The 24,459-nt window shown below is 45.9% G+C and overlaps 1 protein-coding gene across 4 annotated transcripts in view; it reads left to right on the top strand.

The window, feature by feature from the left end:
• Positions 1-1,229: 1,229 nt before the first annotated feature.
• LOC123368295 (ubiquitin carboxyl-terminal hydrolase 47-like) overlaps positions 1,230-24,459 on the top strand; it is a 93,116-nt gene continuing 69,886 nt past the window's right edge. For 2 of the 4 annotated variants that reach the window (XM_045012967.1, XM_045012968.1), the window contains exons 1-6: positions 1,230-1,367; positions 1,681-1,791; positions 6,309-6,389; positions 11,818-11,855; positions 15,436-15,488; positions 19,647-19,838. In XM_045012967.1, coding sequence (XP_044868902.1) covers positions 6,318-6,389; positions 11,818-11,855; positions 15,436-15,488; positions 19,647-19,838 — 355 coding nt within the window. In that variant the 5' untranslated portion in view covers positions 1,230-1,367; positions 1,681-1,791; positions 6,309-6,317. Of the gene's footprint in view, positions 1,368-1,680; positions 1,792-6,308; positions 6,390-11,817; positions 11,856-15,435; positions 15,489-16,645; positions 17,946-19,646; positions 19,839-24,459 lie in introns of those variants that run through there. The other 2 variants (XM_045012969.1, XM_045012971.1) reach the window with 2 other exon arrangements.

The following is a 24,459-nucleotide window of genomic DNA, read 5'->3' as shown; positions in this document are numbered from 1 at the left end:
TTAACACCAAGGATTGAATCAAGGCCCAACCACAGGTTCCTGCAGCTCAGCATGAGGCACTATAATGAGTCAGTGAGTCCAGGAACTATTCATGCATCTGTCATAATTGAACTACTGTAGGGTTATCAAGGGATCAAACCCCTAATGTCTTGGTTTCTGTCAGCTCAACATGAAACTTTTTCTCCACTCAAGCTGTTCTGAAGGGACAAGGTGAGGTATCAACCTCTTTTCCTTAGGGCCACGGTTCTTATATTACTAGCAATAAGGCTTTGCGTGGATGGTTTTAAACCTCAGGAGAGGAAGGGTGAGGAAGTGGTTAGGATGCTAGCCTAGCACTTGGGAACCCTGGGCTCACGTCCTTGTTCACTTCAGACTCTCTGTGTGGCTTTGGCAAGTGGCTAAGGGCAAGTGAACGCTTCAGTGCTACATCGGCGCCACTGTAGAGTGTCTGATGAAGAGTCACTGTGCCGATGGGAGAGCACTCTCCCGTTGGCATAATTGCTGCTCTCCCACTGACATAGTGCCAGTGTGGACAGCGCTTTGGTCACTGTCATTTGTATCCCTTGGGGGGTCTTTTTTACACCCCTGAGTGATGTAAGTTGCATCGAGTTAAGCAGTCATGTAGACCAGCCCTAAATCTCCCTTGCCTCATTTCCCTCTATATAAAATGGGGATAATACCACTGCTCTGCTTCATGTGTGTGTGTGTGTGTGTGTGTGTGTGTGTGTGTGTGTGTTGGGGGGGGTGTTAGGATAAAAAGGTGGAGATGGTCAGATCCTATGGAAATGGGGGCCACATAAGTACCAACAAAATTAGCTCTCCCAGGGTCCTTCTGTTACTGTGTGTGCATGTGAATAATTGGAAGTTTTCTATGTGTGAAAGTGCATTATGTTAACCTGTGCATTTAGTAGGGTGGGGCTGGTGGACCCTCCACACTCAGCAGCACAAGATCAGGCTCATGCTGGTTTGTTGTTTGTTGTTTTTTGAGGAAGTATATAATATTTCAGGGCAGTGCCAGCGGATTTAGCCTTGTGACTCCCACTGGTGTTAAAGAAAGTTGGAGAGCTAAATTCATACATGCTGAGCTGAGTAATAAACACACCATACAAGGGTACATGTGTTCAAACAAATGTCAGTGACTTTCTTGCCAGCTGAGCCACTGCTCCTTCTAGTGGGCTAAGAAGGAAAATGTAGCAAAGTGACCTATTTGCTCAATCTGTCCCATCATAACGAAAGTGATAGTTAAAGGAGCAGCAGCTTCAAAGCCCTCAGGCTCAGTCTGTCCAGAGGGTTCAGCCTTTAGCTTTCTCCTCAGAACTCTGCTCAGGGGACTAATTTACACACTGCTCAGGGACTTGTGCAAAAAGGTAAGTTGTGTTACTGCGCAGAGGGGAAATCAGAACTTGAAAAGGACGCGTGTGACAGGTGGGGAAGCTAGTTCACAATGTGTATCGGACTCACCGTGTGGAAAATATAATGGAGATTGTCTTACAGGAGCGAGCAGCTAAGGTGCCACAAGAAAAACGGATACAGACTAACATGGCTGCTACTTTGAAACCAGCTTTAAATAGTGTGGCAATGCCTGTTTAGTTAAAAGGGGGGGAGTCAGACCTTTACATTCAGCTGGGTGTGGACTTTGCAGCTAGATGCTACTAACCTTTATATCATGTGCTTGATTAGCTTGCAGTGTATCGAAACGTGCGTGAACCTGGGAAGACGTCTGATGCTAATGAGGGGTGAACTAAACCAGGCAGCTTGAAGGAGACGAGGGATGAGACAAACATCCTAAAAGTTAGTATTACTAAAATAAACAACATTAATAATTTAGGTATTATTTACATAGTGCCAGATGTTTAGGGGACATTTTATAACCTGGTAGTATTGCTGGCTAGGAATACAAATCATCACTGGGATAAGGCAGTTCTTAATAAGGGGGACCCCATTTTTTTCCCCTCCCTTAGCCTGTGATAAGCACCGTGTTCACCCTGCATGCGTTTGGTGAGCAGAAAGCAGGACAGGAGAAAACCCATTCACTTGGATTCCCGTTAAAAGCAAAACTTTCTTGCTTGGTTAGAACCCAGGCGGGAGGCAGCATCACTTGGCATTTAGTGCAGGTTCACTTCACTGGCAGGGTTTAGACTTCGATATGGATCTTTCCTGTACCCCCCACCCCCCCACCTCACGAACAGGGTTGCCAACTTTCTAATGGCACAAAACCAAACACCCTAACCCTGCCCCTTCCCCGAGGCCCCACCCCCACTCACTACATTCCCGTGGCCTCCCTGCCTAGGAGCCGGACCTGCTTCCTGGGTGCAGTGCGGCGCCAGGACAGGTAGGGACTAGCCTGCCTTAGCTCTGCAGCATCGCCAACTGGACTTTTAACAGCCCGGTCGGCAGTGCTGATCGGAGCCACCAGGGCCCCTTTTCGACCGGGCATTCCAGTTGAAAACCAGACACCTGATCACCCTACCCCTGAACATAGAGCGCCAACCTCTCCTGGTTGGGGGGGGGGGGGGGAGCTATGGTGGGCCTTTGCCCCACCTTGCCATGGGGCCCTGCCCTCTCCATGGCCCCTACCTCTCTTCTTCTCTGAAGCCCTGTCCCCATGGAGTCGGTCAGTGCTTGCAGCTGGCGGCAGTACAAGCCACCTGGTGGGGAGCTGGCTGGGGTCGGCAGAGCCCTTGCAGCGCTTGGGGAGCAGTCAGTGTGGCAGGTGGGGCCCAGGAGTCTAAGCTAGAGTGTGTCATCATATCTGCTGTGCGGAGCTCTGGACCCTCCACGTGTCCCAGGCAGCGTGGGAGACACTGGCCAGGGCTGCTCTCTTCAGAGCTGGGCAGCCGGAGAGCGGCAGCTGCTGGGGAATTGGGGGCTGAAACAAACGCTGGGGTAGCCATAACCCTCGCAAGTGTCCCCCCCGCCCCGAGCACCTCCCCTGGTGATAGTCTGCATGGTGCTTAAATCTGTCTTCCAGGCAGGAGCATGTCTGGAGTGTGAAGCTGGCAAGGTGAGCAGAGCAGTTGCACTCAACAGTGGGGAGCTGGTAGGTGGGCTCACCTAGCTGGGCAATCAGGACAAGAAATGTCAAAAATTTGTGGGGCTTTAAAAGGGAGGGACCTTCCATTCTCCATGACCCCTGGGGAGCGGACAACATAGGCTCCCGCCTGCCAGCCTCACATGCCCAGGGTCCCGGCTACCACCCCGCATGCTCAGGGCTGTGCTGCCGTCCCATTTGCCCAGGGCTGTGGCTGCTGGCCCCACACCCGGGGCTTTGCTCCCGGCCTCAGCTCGGGGGGGGTGGAGGGGGCGGGAAGGTGGATGGGGTAAGGGGCTGGCTTTCAGCACCCCTACTATTTAAAATGTTCCAGCACCTCTGGTGGTGAGTGTGGGACAGCTGCTAGAGACAGTTACAGACGCCGTACGTAACGCAATGTCTATGCTCGTAGTGCATCAACTTAAGTACATTGGCCATGGCTGTACGCCACTTCGGGAGGTGATGTTATTAAGTCAGTGTAACAGGGCATTTACATTGGCAGGCGTCAAACTGAAGTGTAGACACATGCACAACTGGGTCAATGTAAGCTGCCTTGTGTCGACCTAACTTTGTAGTGTAGACCAGGCCTGAATGAGGGAGTCAGGAAGAGGAAGAAATAGGCAGCAGGAGTGGAGGGACTGGAAGAAAGGGAGAAAGCCAGATCTCAAATCAGAGAGGAGTGTATGTGAAATGGCAAATTTGCTGTTACCCACTGGGATTATTTAAAAGAGAAAAGCAAATCAAATATGCATAACGTCACTGAGCAAATAATTTTCTAGTAATTGTCATGCTGAGAATGTTCTGAATTTGTCTAGCTGGCTGAAGGCTTGTCTACAAGGGAAGTTACTGAGGACAGTACCATAGCTAGGGGGGTGCAGGGGAAGCAGCCACTTCCCCTCAGCACATTTTCCAAAACGGCGCCTTAGTTACGGGTTACCATGGCGCCAGCTCCGGCATTTAAAGGGTTCCTCCTAGTTCCCTGCTGCCCAGCCCAGCTGCCGTGGTGGGCCGGGATTTAAAGGGCTCCACCGGGCTTCCCGCCATGGCGGCCAGCAGGGAACTCGGAGGAGCCCTTTAAGCCCCGCCGGAGCTGCAGGCCGGGGCTGGGATTTAAAGGGCTCAACCAGGCTTCCTGCCACAGCCAGGCTGGGGCTGGCATTTAAAGGGCCCGGAGCTCCATGGTGGCTGGAGCCTCGGACTCTTTAGTTCTTCCCCCACTCCCCTCTCCGACCACACCCTGACCAAGCGCCTCCAAGGGGGGAGGGGGCCGGTGCGGCCGAAGGAGCCAGCCAAGGCGGGGGGGGGCACGGGCACGGAGCGGCTGGAGGAAAAGCCATGGGGGGGGCATGCCCAGAGGAGGAGCCAAGTGGGGGGGGGGCGCCTTTTTTATGTTTGCTCCCCCTGCCTTTAAAACCTGACTATGCCACTGACTGAGGACTATTCCTGATTAACTATTTCTGACTAGCTCCTTATGTAGATGCTCTTATTTGGGAATAAGGCACTCTTAGCCCTGGCCTACGCTACGGGGTTAGGTCGAATTTAGCCACGTTAGGTCAATTTTCAAACGAATGCGTCTACACAACCAACCCACTGTTGAGCTGCTCTGGTGTTCCAATTCAGCAGAACATTTAAGCACATGCATAAGTCTATCTCCATATAGGAAAGCACTTAAATGTGTGCATAAATCCATTGAAATTAATGCAAGTTAAACACCTGCTAAAATGTTATCCTGAATAGGGATATTTCTAAAATAGGAATGCTCTTTGCACCCAACTTTTATTGAAATGGGAGATGGAGCAAATCTCCTTCATTAGCACAGTCAGTGAACTTCTCTATTTAAGAAAAAATAGCAGCTAAAATCCTATCAACTTTAAAATTACGAGACATACAGAACTATGTAGATGAAAATAGAACCCCTCCACCATTATGTTTTTAGGAGGAGAGGATTTTTTTGCTCTGACAAAGTTAAATTCTGATCTTTCATCCACATTTTGTTTGTCAAAAAGTGATTGAGTTTGAGCTGCTGTGTACCAAAATATAAGAGAAGTTAAGCATCTGTCTGTAGACTAAGGAACTGTTCCTTTATGTGTTGGTATGAATGAATGTACGGTCAGCGTTTTCCCATGATTTCAGTTCCAACTTGTTATCAGCTTTGAATCTTTAAATTATTTTGATTCATATCTTTGTAAGATGGTTGAGATAATGCTTGTGCACCAGCCAATGACCTGAAAGGTCCATATGCTTGGATCAGTGCTGACTGACGCTGGTTTTTTTTTTTTTATCTGTGGACTTTGAGCTCACAATTACTGAAATGGAGAGGTTCTTTACTACACAACGGTGATCTGATCAAACCCCTCTGGGTGATGCCCATGACTTTATAATGCAAGTGACCCATTCTGAGGACAGAGCCTGTAGAACAGGCAGTATAGGTTTCCTCAAACACCTAAAACAGCTGAAGATTAAATAACCTCCCTATCTGAAAGATCACACACACATCCATCTTATGGTTTAGATGTTGTATGTTAAATCCTGAAATTGCTGTTTTCACCTTGTTTGAATTTTCTTGTTTGACTTTTAAATGTAACAAGCTGTATGTTATGTTGAATTGTACTGGAATGTTTCATGTAATCTATTGTGGCAGTGAGTGATTGATTGGCTATCACCTAGCCACAACCTCTAATTTCGACAAACTGCTTCAGTTGGCTTCAAAGCGATCAGTCTCATCATTAGCTTTAATCTTGGAGTGATTTGACCCTCCCCATACCAGCCATTTGGCTGGACTGTAAATATATTAAATGGTGTTGAGAATGATAATGCTCTGTTATTTGGGGGCTGATACTTAACCAAAAAAATGACACCTTCTCAAATTATTCGATGAAGCTTATAAAGAATTGCTGGTTTATTTGATATGGTATAATCAACCATTAATTTTATGATTTCATATTAACCACTTTCTTTTAATTTGATTAGTTTATATGTATTTTATTTTATTTGCTTAGTTATTTAGTTGAGTTTAATCCAATTATATAAAATTGGAATCCTCTGTGGATCAGATGTTTTTTTTCCCCAGACGTCAGGGTTCAGGCCCTGAGGCGCCTGGGGTAGACTACAGCCAACTGTGACCTGTCCCCCTAATGACTGTCCATAGAATTTCCCTTAATCCTCCCAAGGCAGGTCCCTTCAGTGTCTTGTGGCATAGAATCCATGCTGTTAAATTTACTGTTATATTTCAGTCACATTAGTGCTATATAACATTGACCTTTCCTGCTCTGAATAGGTTCATGCTATGGCTGGTGCATGGCAAGAACAGCTCTATACAGGGGACGTCAACTATAGAAGCCAACCAGACACCGCGTTGGTAAGCAAGGATTGTTTAGAATGTTCTGCTGTACCCAGCCCTGAGTTGAGTGATGTGGGTTTGAAAGGTGTGTTGTATTTATTTAGATAGAAAAAGAGGCCCAAGGAGTCAACAGCATGAGCATGAGCCTGAAACTGTCCAGCATTAAACAATTTTAAACAAAGTTCAGGGTTTGGTATCCAGACCAGGGCCAGCTTTAAGGAAAATGATGGTGCCCTGGGTGAACTTGTGTTTTGCACCCCTGGCCCCTGCGGGTGCCCCCCCATCACCCCTGGCCCACATGGCTCCCCCCCCCCCCTGGTCCCCACGGCTCCCCACAGTGTGTGTCTGTGATAGAGAGTGTATGTATGTATGTTACTCATAGAGAATGACCACAGGCACAGTTCAGTGACAAAGGCACTCTGGCAGGTTTATTGCCTTCAAAGCACAGTCCTAGTGTCTTATAGGAGCTACAGGTACATTATCACGAGTGCCCAGTGGCAAGGAATGAGTCAGTCAGCAGCAGGAATTTCTGTTCTCCCCTCAGGTGCCAACAGGATTAAAGCGAGGTACCCCAACATTTATAGACCAAGACAAACAACTTACGTACCATCTTATGTGTTTCATAATATCCCTTGTCACTTCCCTTTGTGTCTTGCTCTAGAAATCCCTATTCATCATTTCTGTCAACCCCTTTTTTTTTTCTTGGGCTAGCTCAGGATGTCACGAGGATAATATTTTGGAGTGTATTCACATAAGTACCCATATCTGTTGCTTCTTAGCAATGCCTGTGTTTTAGCAACACTAGCAGTACCCTTGCTAAGTTCATGTATCGGACAGTGAGCTTGTAAACATCTGCTTTAATTCATGGCCTGACTTTGGTTCACAGCCCCTGGTTCAGGGCTCAAGTCTTGCACCAGGCTCAGTGCTCTACATCTCTCACTATTACACTGGCCAGGTCATCTAGTCCAGTCCCCTGCGCTGAGGCAGGACTAAGTATTATCTAGACCAGATATATACCAGCGTTTCCCAAACTTTCTTGGCCACAGAACACTTTTTAGCCTATTACGGAACACTTAGAATATAATTTTGTAGTCGTTTGGTTTTCAAATAAAAAAATTGCATTATTTATGCTCAAATATATTTTATTGTATAAAATAATGCAAAAATACAAATTTAAAATAACTGAACTAACAATTTTTAACTGGAAAACGTGTATAAAGTAGTACCAAAATCAAGTGCAAGAGTCAAAAATTAAAAACAGTGTTTTACTTAAAAAAAAAACCTGTTTTTATATATACACAAACACCAAACAAATTAGATTTTTACTAGGAAAATCTATTATTATAAACAGAAATACAAATTTGGATTTAATGGGATTGGTGTTTCTGCATTTTTCTATCACAAATTCGCTTAATATTAGGAATAATGCTGGAAAGTTGAATCTGCATGTTAGGCGCAACATCAAGTCTATTCCTATATTTGGTTTTTGTTGCAGTATAATACGAAAATCCTGTCTCACACAAATAAGTTGTAGTGAAAGGAAGGAGCACTTGAACTGCACGTTTAGCCACATTGGGGTACTCTTCTGTTAGGCTGCTCCAAAAATTATTCAGCGGAAGATCCTTAAACTTTTGTTTCAAATCAGAGTCAGAAATTAAGTCAATTGGGCTTTCATAATCATATGCAGTAAAGCCAACTGGTTTGGCTGTAATTACAAATGGATTTTGAACCCAAGCATTATCGTCAGTAGCTGTAGGAAAATATTCTAATAAAGAGGCCTGCAAGTCACGTAAGTGCTGTAAAATGGTGCTGGAAACTTCTTCATGGACTGTAGAATTTATTTCAGTCCAAAATTCATGTACTGTAGGGAAGCAATAAAAGTTATTCTGTTCTACAGAAGATGCCCAGAATTACAGTTTCTTTTTTAACGACAAAATTTTATCCATTGTAGTAAAAATGGTCACATTCTTTCCTTGTAGCGACAGATTAATTTCATTTAATTTTGCAAAAATACCTGCAAGATACGCAAGTCTCATTAGCCATGAGGAATTTGTCAGACAGTCATTAAATTTTCGTCCTGAGTTATCTGAAGTGAAGACTACCAGTAGTTCACTATGAAGCTCAAAAAGCCTCACAAGCACTTTTCCTCTGGATAGCCACTTCACTTCTGTATGTAAAAGAAGCGCTTTGTGCTGACTGCCCATTTCCTCACACAAAATTTTAAATAACCTGGATTGAAGTGGTCAAGATTTGACAAAATTGATCATTTGTACTGCTTCATCTAGCACAACTTTCAAATATGCTGATTTTTTTTTTTAATTGCAAGGGCTCGTCTATGTAGAACACAATGGCTCTTAGTGCTTTCTGATCCCACACTTATGATTCGCGTTACAGCTCCCTTCATCTTCCCGATCATTACCCGAGCACCATCAGTACATACATCAATACATTTTCCCCAACTAATTTCATGCTTTCTGATAAAATTGTTGATGCAGTCGAATATTTCTTCTCCAGTTGTGTTGCTTTGTAGAGATTCACATAAGAGCAGGTCCTCTTCAATAATGTTGTTAAATCTATATCGGAAAAATACTAGTAGCACAGCAAGTCCTGAAACGTCAGTGGACTCATCTAGCTGCAATGAATACTCATGGCAAATTTTCAGTTGGCAAACTAGCTCTTTTTCTATGTCATCGGCAAGATCTTTAATACGGCGTGCAACAGTATTATTTGACAACTGTACAGCATCAATTTTTTTACCAGACTGCTCGCTCAACATGCACGTTACAATCTCTTTCGTGCAAAGCTTGATAAGCATTTCTCCAATAGTGTGGGCTTCTCCGGCAAGTGCTATATGGTAACTTACTCGATAAGATGCCTCTGTTGCCCTTTTGTTGTCTGCTTTAGCAATTTTAATCATTGAAAGTTTACAATTTCCAAGTGAGTCATGCTTCCTCTTGAAAAAACTTATATCTTTGTCTTTGTATTCAGCATGCTTGGTTTCCAAATGCCTACAAAGTTTAGCAGGAGCCAATGAACTGTTTGCTAATATTTTGTTGCATACGATTCACTGCGCATCAGGAACATCTTTATTTCCAACACATGTAAAACCAAAAGACAAATAACTTTCATCATATTTTTGTTTCAGTCTTTTAACACCTGCTTCTTCTTGTTTTTTGATATACTTTGGTGGAAATTCTTTCACCTTGGATAACTCACTAGTACTAACAGATTTTTTGGCAACAAAAGACTGCAATTGTTCATCCTCACTGAAGTGTCACAATATTTTGCTTGTTTATTTCGGCCACAGTTGGAGTACCAGAAGAACTTGTTTTTTGTTTCAAAGTTCCTTCTTTTAGCCACAAATCCATGGTGATTAGGTTTAGTAACAATATTTAGAAACACTGATTTTTGTCACATTTTGTCACAAATATTTATATTGTTTCGAGCGAAGCTAATTTCGTTGTGCTTATTGCACACATGGTAAAGACCCACAGGTTTGAACGTGTTGAGTGAATGTTATATTTAACATGGCGTAAAGAGAATGGTGTGTGCATACCACTGCAGTTTGCGCAGACTCGAGCGGAAGGGGTATGATGTTACTAACTGAAACGTGCCTGAAAGGGGTAGACATCAACATGCTTGCATGCCACTTCCTCTTTACGCCATGATATTCAATACGAGATCTATCAATAACCGGAAAAAGAGTTTTATGTTATAGTAATTCAAAAAGAGTTGTAAACTACGCTTCAAATATGCCAAATTTAAAATTTAAAAAAATAGACTTTTTTTTTTAATTATGATTCTTTCATGGAACATCATGCAGAACACCAGTGTTCCACGGAACACAGTTTGGGAAACACTGATTTAGACCATACCTGATAGGTGTTTGCCAAACCTGTTCTTAAAAATCTCCAGTGACGGAGATTCCACAACTTCCCTAGTAAGTTGTTCCAGTGCTTAGCTATCCCGACAGTTAGGAACTGTCCAACCTAAACCACCCTTGCTGCAGTTTAAGCCCATTGCTTCTTGTCCTATCCTCAGTTGTTAAGGAGAACAATTTATCATCCCCCGCCCCCCGTTATAACAACATTTTACATACTTGAAGACAGACTAAACAAGTCAGTTTTTTCAATCTTCCCTCATAGGTCTTCTTTTCTAGACCTTTAATCATTTTTGTTGCTTTTCTCTGGATTTTCTCCAATTTGCCTACATCTTGGCAAAACTGGACACAGTACTCCAGTTGAGGTGTGGCCTTATCAGCGCAGGGTAGAGCGGAAGAATTACTTCTTGTGTCTTGCTTACAACACTCCTGCTAATACATCCCAGAATATTTGTCTTTTTTGCAATAGTGTTACATTGTTAACCCATATTTAGTTTGTGATCCACTGTAAACCCCCAGGTCATTTTCTGCAGGACTCTTTCCTCAGCAGTCATTTCCCATTTTGCATTTGTGCAATCGATTATTCCTTCCTAAGTGTAGTACTTAGTATTTTTCCTTGTTAAATTTCATCCAGACCATTTCTCCAGTTTGTCAAGATCATTTTGAGTTCTAATCCTGTCCTCCAGAGTACTTGCAACCCTTCCCAGCTTGGAGTTGTACGCAAACTTTATAAGTGTCCTCTCTATGCCATTATGCAATGAACATGACTGTTCTGAAGTGACTGTTCCCATAGAAATTAAACATTCTATTGAAATTTACTGTCGATCTATGACATTTATATGGTCCCCATCACCACATTATCCGAGTGCCTTACAATCTTTAACAGATTTATTCTCACAAAGCCCTGTGAGGCAGACCAGTGCTATTATTCCCATTTTACAGATGGGGCATGTGGACACAGAGGGGATGTCCACACTGCAGTTAAGCACCCGGGGCTGACCCATGTCAGCTGACTTGGGCTAGTGGGGCTCAGGCTAAGAAGCTGTTTAACCGAGGAATAGATGTTTGAGTTTAGGCTGGAGCCTGAGCTCTGGGACCTTCTCACCTTGCAGGGTCCCAGAGCTTGGCCTCCAGAAAAGGTCTACACCACAATTAAACAGCCCCATAGCCTGAGCCCGAGTCAGCTGGCACAGGCCAGTCACGGATGCTTAATTGCAGGATAGATGTACCCAGAGAATTAAATGACTTGCCAAAGGTCACACAGGAAGTCTGAGAATTAAATTCTCTGTGGAGCATATAATTGAACTCAGGTATCCCAAGTCCTAGGTTAGTGCCCTACCCACTGGACCATCTTTCCTTACTGCTGGAACAGGGCAGAGTATGTCCCCCTCCCAGTAACTGGTGTTAAAATTAAGATGTACATTAACCACCCATTATGTCACAGCTACATCCATAAGGATATAGGAAATATCACCTTCACCTCCATCCAGTGCTTCCATTGATGATATTTAATAAATACTTTAGAAGTTGCCTTGGGAAATGATCCATTCTATTCTCTTTTTACAGATCCCAGAAGGACAGATCTGCTTGGATGAACAGCAGAGGTATCTCCAATCCCCATTTTGGGAATCACACGTTCAGCAAGTCCAATGCCAAGGTGGTCTGGGATGGGATGTTAGATGGGGTGGGATCTGAGTTACTACAGAGAATTCTTTCCTTGGTTCTGGCTGGTGAGTCTTACCCACATGCTCAGGGTTTAACTGATCGCCATATTTGGGGTCGGGAAGGAATTTTCCTCCAGGGCAGATTGGCAGAGGCCCTGGAGGTTTTTCGCCTTCTTCTGCAGCATGGGGCACGGGTCACTTGCTGGAGGATTCTCTGCAGCTTGAGGTCTTCAAACCGCAATTTGGGGACTTCAGTAACTCAGACATAGGCTAGGGGTTTGTTATAGAAGTGGATGGGTGAGATTCTGTGGCCTGCATTGTGCAGGTCAGACTAGATTATCATAATGGTCCCTTCTGACCTTAAAGTCTATGAGTCTATGTTTTCAGAGCTCCAACTGAGTTGGCCTGGTAAGATCCCCTAAGCAACTATTTCTGTTGTCCTTCAACTGCTAGAATTGACCCATTTTGCCATATGTACATGTGCTCCCACTGCCCAGCTTAAAGTCACTGGCCTTCTAGAAAGCAGCATATGCTATATCAGACAGAAAAATGAGCCAGGACATGCTACAACCCTGGCCCCATCCACACCTTGCTGCCCAGTGCAGCACCGAGGGTGGACCCATTAGGGTCTGTCTACACTGCAATGTAAGCCCAAAGTTGGTGGGACATGAACTCAGCTGACCCATGGTAGAGAATCCCGGGCTTGAGTGTCTGCACTGGTTTTTAACCCTACATTAATACTTTCGAACCCAGGCTCGAACCTGGGGCTCTGGCATCCAGACTGCAGCATGCAGTCCTGAGTCAAAACCACCTTTTGAAGGAGTCCCTAGCTTCCTCCTGAAATGTGGCATCTTTAGTACTTTGACTGTGATGTACTGTGGGAAAACTTTACAGCTCACCCTGCACATTATAGGAAGGTTGAACAGCTCGTCAACACAGCCTCTGGAACAGTTTTTCTTGTCTGTGTGTTCCCAACTACTGGAGCCAGCAATGTGGAGGAGGGACCTTTAGAAGAACTTGTCTTGCCTATGGTTTTACTCCTGTGCCAGGAAATTGGCACTTTATGCTCCTCACTTACAGCCTTTTGCTGGCTCCCTTCAGTCCCCATGCTAGATTCAGGGGACAGCAAAGCACCATCCTGGCTGATCAGCAGCACAGTTGGCTCCATGCTGGGTGCAGTGCCCAGCACCCAGTCAAACTCCTCATATAATGGGCATGACATTGGCAAGTTGCCCATGGCATGGACACGGTTCTGGCCCCTGATGTTCTGGTATTTGCTCTTCAGTCTCTTACTACGCTCCCTGCACTGGTCATCTGTCTGGAAAATCTGCAAAGCTGCCAGCTTTTTAGCAATCTGCTGGTATGCATGGCCATTTCTGGTGCTTTTGCTGAAGTCCACAGTTTTACTGGCCTTGTACCAGAGATTCACCAAAATTTGGCTGTGCTCCCATGATCAAGGTTTGCTCAGTTCGGTCTTCATTGCAAACCCAGGAGGGTCTTCGAAGGTGTACTCGCAGCTTGGTGATCATACGGTAATGGGTAAATGCAGACTAACAGAGCTGCTGCTGCACCCTGGGAGGGTGGCTTCCATTTTGAATGGAGGATTATTGGGATAAAGAGGACAAAGGAAGTCAGCCCTTGGAATTGTGGGATATTTCTGGCAGACTCCCAGGACACAAGATGAAGGAGACTGTGTCTACATAGCAGAGCAATAGGGGTCAGCGCTTGGGTCCCATCTTGACTCCTGCTCAGACCCAGAAGTCCTGCAGGGTCCTGGGACCCTGGGTCCAAGTCCTGGGTTAGCACTATTTCAGTGTAGATATTGGGGGGCGGGGGAGAGTTAGGTTTGAGCCCTAGCTTCAGCCTGGGCTTACATTACAATGTAGACATACCCTTGGGCTCCTCCTCTTTCTTTGCAGCCATTCCCCCCCATGTTCTCTATCAGTTGTAGTGGTCCCTAGGTAAGTCAGTTTATAGCATATGTAAAAAATGTTATTTTCTACATATTTGTAGAAACTCCTTCCACTCCCTGTTCTGTTTGTTTATATTTCCTTGGCATTGACTTTGGGCCTGGCTAGGAGGTCAGGTTTCAAGAGATGCACCTTGGGTGATGTAAACACAGTGCCACCAGGCCAGTAAACCTGTCTTCTCAGGTGCTTGGGTGAGGGGAACTCCTCAAAGGGGTGTCTTTTCTGTGCAGTGTTCCCCCCTCAACCCTGCGTGGAGCAGAAGGACCATTTAAAACTGTTTTTCCTGGCAGAAGCTTTTCAGGCTTGCTAGGTAAAGGTAATTTCTACTTTTGCCAGGACTCAGAATCCTTGATTCCAGCAACTACTGCCTTGTTCTGCATGGCAAAGCATTTGACAATCTTGAATGAGAGCCCTCGGATTCAGAACTGTTTAGAATGTAAGGCCTGGTAAATGATCCATGTTGGCAGAGCCATGTGCTAGGCCAGTGGCCTTAGAGGAGGCTGAATCTTCTGTGGTTGGGAAGGTGACAATACGGCAGAAGGCCAGATCTGTCATGGTTGTAGGGTTATTGAGATGTTACTTTTGCATCCCATGGCTAGTGCTTCATCTTAGGTTTCCTTAATGCTGTCATGATTAACCACTCAAGATGGTCCATTCACTTTATTAACCCAAGTGTACAGGAAAATATGAAGTAATTTTTTTAAATTAATTTAGGAATGTTAATGATGTTGCAACCAAAACACTGTTTACGTGTAAAGCTGAAGCCTTGTCCATTTTCTCTGATTTTGCATTTGATGGGGGGAAAAGAGAGAAAGGAGAAGAGCTGCTCTTTTGCTAGTCTGTTGGTAGGTAGGTGGTTGCAGGCTAGAGCCATGGCTCTTTCTTTAGGCAGGCAGTCTTTGGTTCTTCTGAGGTCAGAATGGAAAGGTCAGGTCAGAGGTGCGGTCCCACTATTGATCTAAATTTCCCCTCCTCTCTCCCAATAGTGGAAGCAAGCTTCAGGTGAGCCTGGGAAACCAAATCTGAGACTAGCTAAGATATGTTTGTAACATCCAAGAAACCCCATTGCTGAGGTTCAAAAGGCTCGATGCTTATAACTTAGAGTGGAAAATAAGTAACAACAACAAAAAAGGTGTGTGTGTGAGGGGCGAGTGAACACAAAATCGACAAAACAAAACCGAAGACTGGTTCCACTTTGCTTTCTTAGTTTTGTAATTCCCAATCCATGACAAATGATTGTGCTGTTGACAATTATTCTTGCAGAGGTTTTCAATAGGTCTTCTGACCCAAACCATCTTATTGTGAAAACAGGAGAACTTTGTTTTGAAAACTGGACTCTTGTTCATTTCTTGTGGGTTTACTCAAAATTCAGCCAGGGTTCCAGCATGCACTGGGCCGGTGCAACCAGTAGGTCCTGTTGAGACAATAGATCTGTATAAATTACTACAATTAAAGGCACTTGCTAAGCACCCTGGGATGTGAGATGGGCACAAGAATGTGGCATTCACTGGACTAGGTATTAATATGCATGTCTTTTGTCTCTGCCATAGTGCCACCACCTCTCTGTTAATGTGCCACAGGATAGATTCTGATGCTTGGCCAAGTAAGTGACATTCATTGATTGTTTATAAATTGCTGCCAAGGACGAGCTTGGCCCACGTATTGAGAAACTTCGTACCACTTGATTGGCAAGTGAGAGAAGGAGCTGTTGCAATTTGCTGTACGGAGTGGCTCAGGGAGAGACCTGGTCTATCAATGTTCTGTTTCTGTGAGAACTGGGTACATGGAAAACCAGGGCGGCTCTGGCTTTTCTGCTGCCCCAAGCAAAAAAAAACAGGGGGGGGAGGGGCAAGCAGGGGAAAATAAAACACGTCGCGGCTGGAGTGGCAGAGCGGGCAGGCAGGGGGAGAAACAAGGGCGCGGCCGGCAAAGCAGGGGAAAAACAAAACAAAAAAACCTGCAGGGCGGCCAGAGCCAGGGGGACTCCCTGTGCTGCAGAGTGCGCGCCCGGTCTAATGGGGGGGGAGGGGGAGGGAGTGGGGGGAGAGAGAGAAGGGAGGCGGCCAGCACTTCAGCGGGGCACTTGCCCCACAGCCCCGACCTCCGCGCTGCCTGCCGGGAGGGCTCCACTCTGCTCCGGTCGGTGGGGAGGGAAGGACAGGGGCTGTCCTGCTGAATTTGCTGCAGGCACATAAGGATAATAGTGTCTATTACATTGCCACCGAAGAGCCCAATGTTCTGCCTGTTCCCCTTGGCCGCCCCAAGCACTTGCTTGCTGAGCTGGTGCCTGGAGCCAGCCCTGATGGTCTCCCACAGTATTCTGCCAGTAAGTTAAAAAAGTATGGGCTGGATGAATGGACTATAAGGTAGATAGAAAGCTGGCTAGACCATTGGGCTCAACAGGTAGTGATCAATGGCTCCATGTCTAGTTGGCAGCCAGTATCAAGCAGAGTGCCCCAAGTGTCGGTCCTGGGGCCGGTTTTGTTCAATATCTTCATTAATGATCTGGAGGATGGTGTGGACTGCACCCTTAGCAAGTTTGCAGATGATACTAAACTGGGCGGAGTGGTAGATACGCTGAAGGGTAGGGATAGGATACAGAGGGATTTAGACAAATTAGAGGATTGGGCCAAAAGAAACCTGATGAGGTTCAACAAGGACCCCTGCCCCATCTCGATGAAAGTGAGTGAGGGTTGGGGGATGGAGTGAGCGGGGGCAAGACCTCGGAGAAGGGGCCTCAATGAAGGGGCGGGGCAGGGGCGGAAGAAGGGTGTTTGGGTTTTTCTGATTAGACAGTTGGCAACCCTTCAAAACGCCCCCTTCACAATTAACACCCCTCCCAAGCTCCCGTCAGCCAATTGACACCCCCCCAGTTTTCCCTTCTCCATCTGATCCCTCCTGCCAAGCTCCTCCCTCCCCTTATCCTTGGCCTCATCCTGAATTCCTCCCTCTCTAGCCCCTGAGGGGCCCCCTGAGCTCAACCCATCCACCCTGCTCCCTGGGGGTCAGTTATGTCAGTTTAACTGTCACCTCAGGGACATTCTGAGCTCCCCTCCCCCAAAGGGGCCACCTGCACCCTCGTTCATCAGGGGCTGGAACAGCCAATCAGGGGCTGGCCTGGGTGCCGGGGGGCTATGAAGGGCTCCCCAGGACTCAGGGTTTGCAGACGCCTGGCAGGGCTGTGCCTGTGCTAAGAGCCTTGGCTGCAGGGTCCCAGGCAGTGGCAGGGGGAGGCTGCCCCAGGCAGATGCTGTGGGCTCAGGGGCAATGGAAGTCTGCAGTTCCCAGAACGAGCTTCATGGAGAAGGCAGGAGCTGGGGTCTCTGGGGATGGAAGTTGGGAGTCCAGGAGCAGAGCTGGGCCCTCGTTGGGACCGGAGCCCCCATGTCAGTCACAGCTGTGCACCCCTCCCTTCCTGTGTTGTCTTTCCGTTGATTTCAATGGGCTTTGGGTCAGGCCCTCAGCCATTCTATGAGGTGCCTAATTCCATGTTCCTGATAATACAGTGGCAACCTTCTTTGTTCATCACTCTCTCAACAGCCTCATAGTGGTTCAGTCCAACTGATTAATTTTGCACGAACCACACACTGATCACTGTGGTTTACTGTGAGGAAAATGTTGTTTACTCCACCCCCAGCTTCATCAGTGCAAAAGGCACTCGGAGACCACAGAACAGGCTATAAATAAGGAGGTTCCAACAGGCAGGGGAAGTGGTGTACATACCCTATGCAGTGTGGGGCTGGTAAGACAGCCTGTTTCCCACCAGAGGGCCGAAAGTATTTCTCATACATCTAAACTGTAACCATGAGCACTGATTTCAGCAGAGGAAGAGTCTGCATGGACTCCAGCTGAAGATTCCTACAAGCAAGTGGAGGGAAGATGATGTTTTAGACCCAGCAGACTGTATAGATTTGGTGATCAAAGACTCTAACTGAGACTTAAGTGAACAAAACCTAAGCTGTTGGGAACTTTCAGTTTCTTCTCACTGTATTTCTGTGGGGACTGAACTGTTCAGCTTTTCATTTGTTTTATTTTTTTATCTTTATGTATAACTGTGAAGGTAATGTCTGCGGATTATAAAATAGCCATGTCATGCTGTAAAAATTAGATTATTATTTGTTTCATTATCATAATATTTTATAAAGTTATTTAATTAAATTCATTTCTTTAGTTCCTTTTGGGACTTGAATGTGGGGAGGTTGACCCTGTGCAATCCTTGATGAAAATCGTTAGAGAAAATCTCATAGAATCATAGAATATCAGGATTGGAAGGGCCCTCAGGAGGTATCTAGTCCAACCCCCTGCTCAAAGCAGGAACAATTCCCAACTAAATCATCCCAGGCAGGGCTTTGTCAAGCCTGACCTTAAAAACCTCTAAGAAAGGAGATTCCACCACCTCCCTAGGTAACCCATTCCAGTGCCTCACCACTCTCTGAGTGAAAAAGTCTTTCCTAATATCCAACTTAAACCTCCCCCACTGCAACTTGAGACCATTACTCTTTGTTCTGCCATCAGGTACCACTGAGAACAATCTAGATCCATCCTCTTTGGAACCCCCTTTCAGGTAGTTGAAAGCAGCTATCAAATCCCCCCCATTCTTCTCTTCTGCAGACTAAACAATCCCAGTTCCATCAGCCTCTCCTCATAAATCATGTGCTCCAGCCCCCTAATCATTTTTGTTGCCCTCCTCTGGACTCTTTCTAATTTTTCCACATCCTTCTTGTAGTGTGGGGCCCAAAACTGGACACAGTACTCCAGATGAGGCCTCATCAATGTAGAATAGAGGGGAATGATCACATCCCTTGATCTGCTGGAATGCCATTAGCCTTCTTGGCAACAAGGGCACACTGTTGACTCATATCCAGCTTCTTGTCCACTGTAACCCCCAGGTCCTTTTCTGCAGAACTGCTGCCTAGCAATTCGGTCCCTAGTTTGTAACAGTGAATGGGATTCTTTTGTCCTAAGTGCAGGACTCTGCATTTGTCCTTGTTGAACCTCATCAGGTTTCTTTTGGCCCAGTCCTCTAATTTGTCTAGGTCCCTCTGTGTCCTATCCCTTCCCTCCAGCGTATCTACCACTCCTCCAAGTTTAGTGTCATCTGCAAACTTGCTGAGAGTGCAGTCCATGCCATCCTCCAGATCATTAATGAAGATATTGAACAAAACCGGCCCCAGGACCGACCCTTGGGGCCCTCCACTTGATACCGGCTGCCAACTAGATATGGAGCCATTGATCACTATCCATTGAGCCCGACAATCTAGCCAGCTTTCTATCCACCTTATAGTCCAATCATCCAGCCCATACTTCTTTAACTTGCTGGCAAGAATACTGTGGGAGACTGTATCAAAAGCTTTGCTAAAGTCAAGGTATAACACATCCACTGCTTTCCCCTCATCCACAAAGCCAGTTTTCCCATCATAGAAGGCAATTAGGTTAGTCAGGCCAACTACTTTCTATGGGAGGTGTTTTTTTGTTTTTTTTAAAGGCGCTGGAGACAGGAAATGAAGTGAACTCTAGCCTGCCCAAAGGTTACACATACACACCCGTACACCTGAGGTCTCTGATTCAGGGCTCTTTAGGCCTGTATCGAAGATGGATAATGGTTTCCCACTTCTCTCCATTCTGCAAGCACTGTTCTGAATATCATTGTAGCACTAAGAGATAGTGTCCATTTATGGCGTCCTTACTGCAGGTTGCTGAGTGTGCTGTGGAGGAAAGATGACTGTCTCCTCAGTACTGTTTCTGTCTCATTAAATCATAGGTAAACCTGCTTGGCCATTTGCTGAGTCTATGGGGAACTTTGACACTGGTGATACATCCAACCAAGGCGCCTCACCTGCACATGAAAATGAGATGTCTTGGGAGATGGAGAATGCTGCCATGCAAGAGGGTGGATCACCGGCTTCCAGCAGGAGTGCATCCCCAGTGCAGTTACCGTCTGACCCAAGAAAAGGTATTGACGTGTCCCAACCAAACTCACCCTTCCTATTTCCCTGGCTGGCCATCTCCTATGCTGCATGAGGCTATGCAGAAGGATAGATCCCCTCCACTGGCCCACCCAGAACACAGGGCTGCGGCATGTTCTCCTCTGCCAAAGAGTCTCGTCTTGGTGACTTTACTGAGTAAGAGGCTTGTCTCTTGGAGAATCATCAGGACGTCTGGGAGATGCTATCCACTCTCTAACCTGAGAGCAGCTCATGCTTAGTTGGCTAGCAGCATGGGGGCAATGTGACCCTGCTACTGGGACTGTTGCTACTTCTAATTTTACTTCAAAGTTAATGTGTGCTCTTGTTTTGACATGACTTGATCTTATCTCATTGCACTGATGAGGAGAAGTGTATATAGAATAAGGTCAGGATATTTTGTTTTGTCTCTAGTCCTGTCTGTAAAGCATGCTGGTATCTGAGGGGAGTTGCAAGTGCTCACCCTGGGCTCCCCACTAGATGGAAGATATTAATATGTTACAGCTATGGGGTAGCTGCCCCTTTGACTCCTCTTCAGTCTCTCTTGAGTACACCCTCTCCAGGGCAGACCCTGTCCTTTCACTCTTCTTGTGGAAGAGTGAAATTCTCCCACTCACAGACCAGGTCTGTGGGCTGCCCCACCTCTATTTGCTGATCATGATTTTTCAGCAGGTCCAACTGGATTTGGCACCTGCAAGAGAGTTCCTTTTGGGAGTTGTGACCTGTGTGTACGTGCCATGACTCGGAACAGCTTCTTAAACGTAAGAAGGGCCATACTGGGTCAGACTAAAGGTCCATCGATCCCAGTATCCTGTCTTCCAACAGTGGCCAATGCCAGGTGCCCCAGAGGGAATGAACAGAACAGATAATCATCAAATGATCCATCCCGTTGTGATGTTCCCCTCTAGTGTTATCTGGACTGGTAATCTGCTAGGCCTCTCCAATCCTTGACTCTGGAAGCCAGCCTTACCGTGCTCTGCTATGACAACTCCCACTCCTGGGATGTTCACGCACAGCCTCTGGCATGTAAGCTGCTTCCAGCTACTTGCAAGCAAATGACACTAGCCAATATCTCCAGTCCCAGAAACAACCCTGGGAACCTCCGTCTTGAAGTGTCCAGTTATGCCGGCTGGATGCTGAAAGCTTATATAAGTTTGTCAATTGAACAAAGAAATTGATATGTACCAGGCTTGTCATCCCAAGGGGAGTTTCTGACACACAATAAACCAAATGCACTGTCTTAGGTAGAATAAACAAACAGATTTATTAACGATAAAGGTGTATTTAAGTGATTATAAGTCAAAGCACAAGTCAGATTTGGTCAAATGAAATAAGAGCAAAACGCATTCTAAGCTGATCTTAACACTTTCAATGTCCTTACAAACTTAGATGCTTCTCGCCACACGCTGGCTGGTTGCCCTTCACCCAGGCTCTCCCCTTTGATCAGTGGTTCAGTCGCTTGGTGGTGATGGTGTCTGTAGATGTAGGTGGAAGAGAGAGAGCATGGCAAAATGTCTCTCCCTTTTATCATGTCCTTTCTTTCCTCTTGGCTTCCCCCTCACCCCGACTTCAGAGTCAGGTGAGCATTAGCTCATCACAGTCCCAAACTGCCCAAAGGAAGGGGGTGACTCCCTCAAGGGTCTAACAGATTCTTTTGTTGTGCCTGAGCCAGTGTCCATTGTTCCTGTGAGGCTGGGCTGGGTTTGTCCCATCCATGCCCTGATGACGTGTGAACTGCCCCTCTGTTCCGGGGGAGTTTTGCCTGGGCTTGCTTTAAGCCATGAGGATACATTTTCAGCCTCATAACTATATACATTAAATTATAACCTATAACCTTACTATAACATTACTGTAGCAATTACTATAACATCACTATAACAACCATGCTCAACGCATTATGAGTCTTCCGAAGACACCCAGCAATACCCCACAATCATTTTATAAAGGTGAACATAGGGGTGTAGGGTGTCTCTTCCCCCACGAGGTACAGAGCATCACACCCATGTCACCTATTCTCAGCTTTTAGCAAACAGAGGCTGGGGACACCATTCCTGCCCATGCTGGCTAATAGCCATTGATGGACTCGTCCTCCATGAATTTATCTAGTTCTTTTTTGAACCCTGTTATAGTCTTGGCCTTCACTATATCCCCTGGCAAAGAGTTCCACAGGTTGATTGTGCACTGTGTGAAGAAATACATCCTTTTGTTTGTTTTAAACCTGCTGCCTATTAATTCCATTGGGTGACCCCAAGTTCTTGTGTTATACAAAGGAGTAAAAAACACTTCCTTATTTACTTTCTCCACACTCATCATGATTTTATAGACCTCCAATCATATCTCCCCTTAGTCAACTCTTTTCCAAGCTGAAAACTCCCAGTCTTATTAATCTCGCCTCATATGGAAGCTGTTCCATACCCCTAATCAATTTTGTTGCCCTTTTCTGAATCTTTTCCAATTCCAATATTTCTTTTTTAAGATGGGGCGACCACATCTGCACAAAATTAAAGTTCCACATCAGGATGGAACCGAGACTTTTCAGGCTTTTCTATTTTCCTGTATAAAACCAGAGTGAGAGACCATCCCAGAATAGCCACTAGCCTGGTTGTTGGGGGCACTCGTGGGGAGGTCGGGTCCCAAAACAGGAAGAGCAGGGACTTGAACATGGGTGTGACAGGTCATGCCTGTTGCTCTGTCTTTTCGTGCAAATGGTTCTAACACCTCCGGTTTGTAAACACTGAGGTGTAATATATTTGTTTTATTTCAACCACCACCCTTTACAGGCCTGGGCAGCAACTCTATTTACAGGGATCATTCCCCTTTGCCAGAGATAAGAGAGGGCAGAGAGCTCTCCATGCAAAGATTTCCCTTTACCCCAGCCCTGCTAGCCTCTCCCACTCTCTCTGTATCTCATTCCTACCAGTACTGGGGATGTTGGGCCCTGCTTGGTCAGAGGCAAAGCTTCCAAGATATTGATCCCTGTACTATCAGGTAAAAGCAGGTGATTGGATTATCTAAAGCCATCATCTGCCTTCCTGTGGATCTGAGGGGGGCTCCTGCTGTAGTGAAATCTGTGACTAATGTGAGATAATCTGTGACCCAATGTAGCAGACAACATAAGAACAATCAAATAAACAGAGGGCACACAGTATCCATACAGATAAGAGATCTACCACATTCTTCACAATGTAATGTTACCCATCTGTATTGTTAGGCAAACCGTTAAAAATGATCTGTGTCTCTTAGCAGGGGGAAAGGCTAGCTCCCTGTAGTGAGGAGTATGGAAAATTTCAGGCAGGCAGGAAAAGAACATTAGTGAGATAAATATTCCTGGAAAACATGTCATTATGGGAAACTTTAACTTCCCAGATATAGACTGGCAATCAAATGCTACTATTAATAGTAGTATCAACAGGCTGCTTCACCAAATAGTCACTGAGCAAACAGGAGGTAATGTTATTGTAGACTTAGGATCATAGAATATCAGGGTTGGAAGGGACTTCAGGAAGTATCTAGTCCAACCCCCTGCTCAAAGCAGGACCTAATCCCCAACTAAATCATCCCAGCCAGGGCTTCATCAAGCCTGATCTTAAAATCCTCTAAGGAAGGAGATTCCACCACCACCTCCCTAGGTAACCCAGTCCAGTGCTTGGCAACAAGGGCACACTGTTAACTCATATCCAGCTTCTCGTCCACTGTAACCCCTAGGTCCTTTTCTGTAGAACTGCTGCCTTGCCACTCAGTCCCTAGTCTGTAGCAGTGCATGGGATTCTTCCATTCTAAGTGCAGGACTCTGCACTTGTCCTTATTGAACCTCATCAGATTTCTTTTGGCCCAATCCTCTAATTTGTCTAGGTCCCTCTGTATCCTATCCCTACCCTCCAGCGTATCTACCACTCCTCCAAGTTTAGTGTCATCTGCAAATCTGCTGAGAGTGCAGTCCACCCCATCCTCCAGATCATTAATGAAGATACTGAACAAAACCAGCCCCAGGACTGACCCTTGGGGCCCTCCACTTGATACCGGCTGCCAGCTAGACATGGAGCCATTGATCACTACCCATTGAGCCCAATGATCTAGCCAGCTTTCTGTCCACCTTATAGTCCATTCATCCAGCCCATACTTCTTTAACTTGCTGGCAAGAATACTGTGGGAGACCGTATCAAAAGCTTTGCTAAAGTCAAGGAATAACACGTCCACTGCTTTCCCTTCATCCACAGACCCAGTTATCTCATCATAAAAGGCAATTAGGTTAGTCAGGCATGACTTGCCCTTGGTGAATCCATGCTGACTGTTCCTAATCACTTTCCTCTCCTCTAAGTGCTTCAAAATTGATTCCTTGAGGACCTGCTCCATGATTTTTCCAGGGACTGAGATGAGGCTGACTGGCCTGTAGTTCCCCGGATCATCCTCCTTCCCTTTTTTAAAGATGGGCACAACATTAGCCTTTTTCCAGTCATCTGGGACCTCCCTCGATCACCCATGAGTTTTCAAAGATAATGGCCAATGGCTCTGCAATCACATCCACCAGCTCCTTTTGCACTCTCAGATGCAGTGCATCCAGCCCCATGGACTTGGGCTCGTCCAGCTTTTCTAAATAGTTCTGAACCAGTT

This window comes from Mauremys mutica, chromosome 4, assembly GCF_020497125.1.
Source record: "Mauremys mutica isolate MM-2020 ecotype Southern chromosome 4, ASM2049712v1, whole genome shotgun sequence".
Classification (NCBI taxonomy): Eukaryota; Metazoa; Chordata; order Testudines; family Geoemydidae; genus Mauremys; species Mauremys mutica.
The sequence above is the reverse complement of the archived record's forward strand: the minus strand, read 5'-3'. Positions and strand labels throughout refer to the sequence as shown.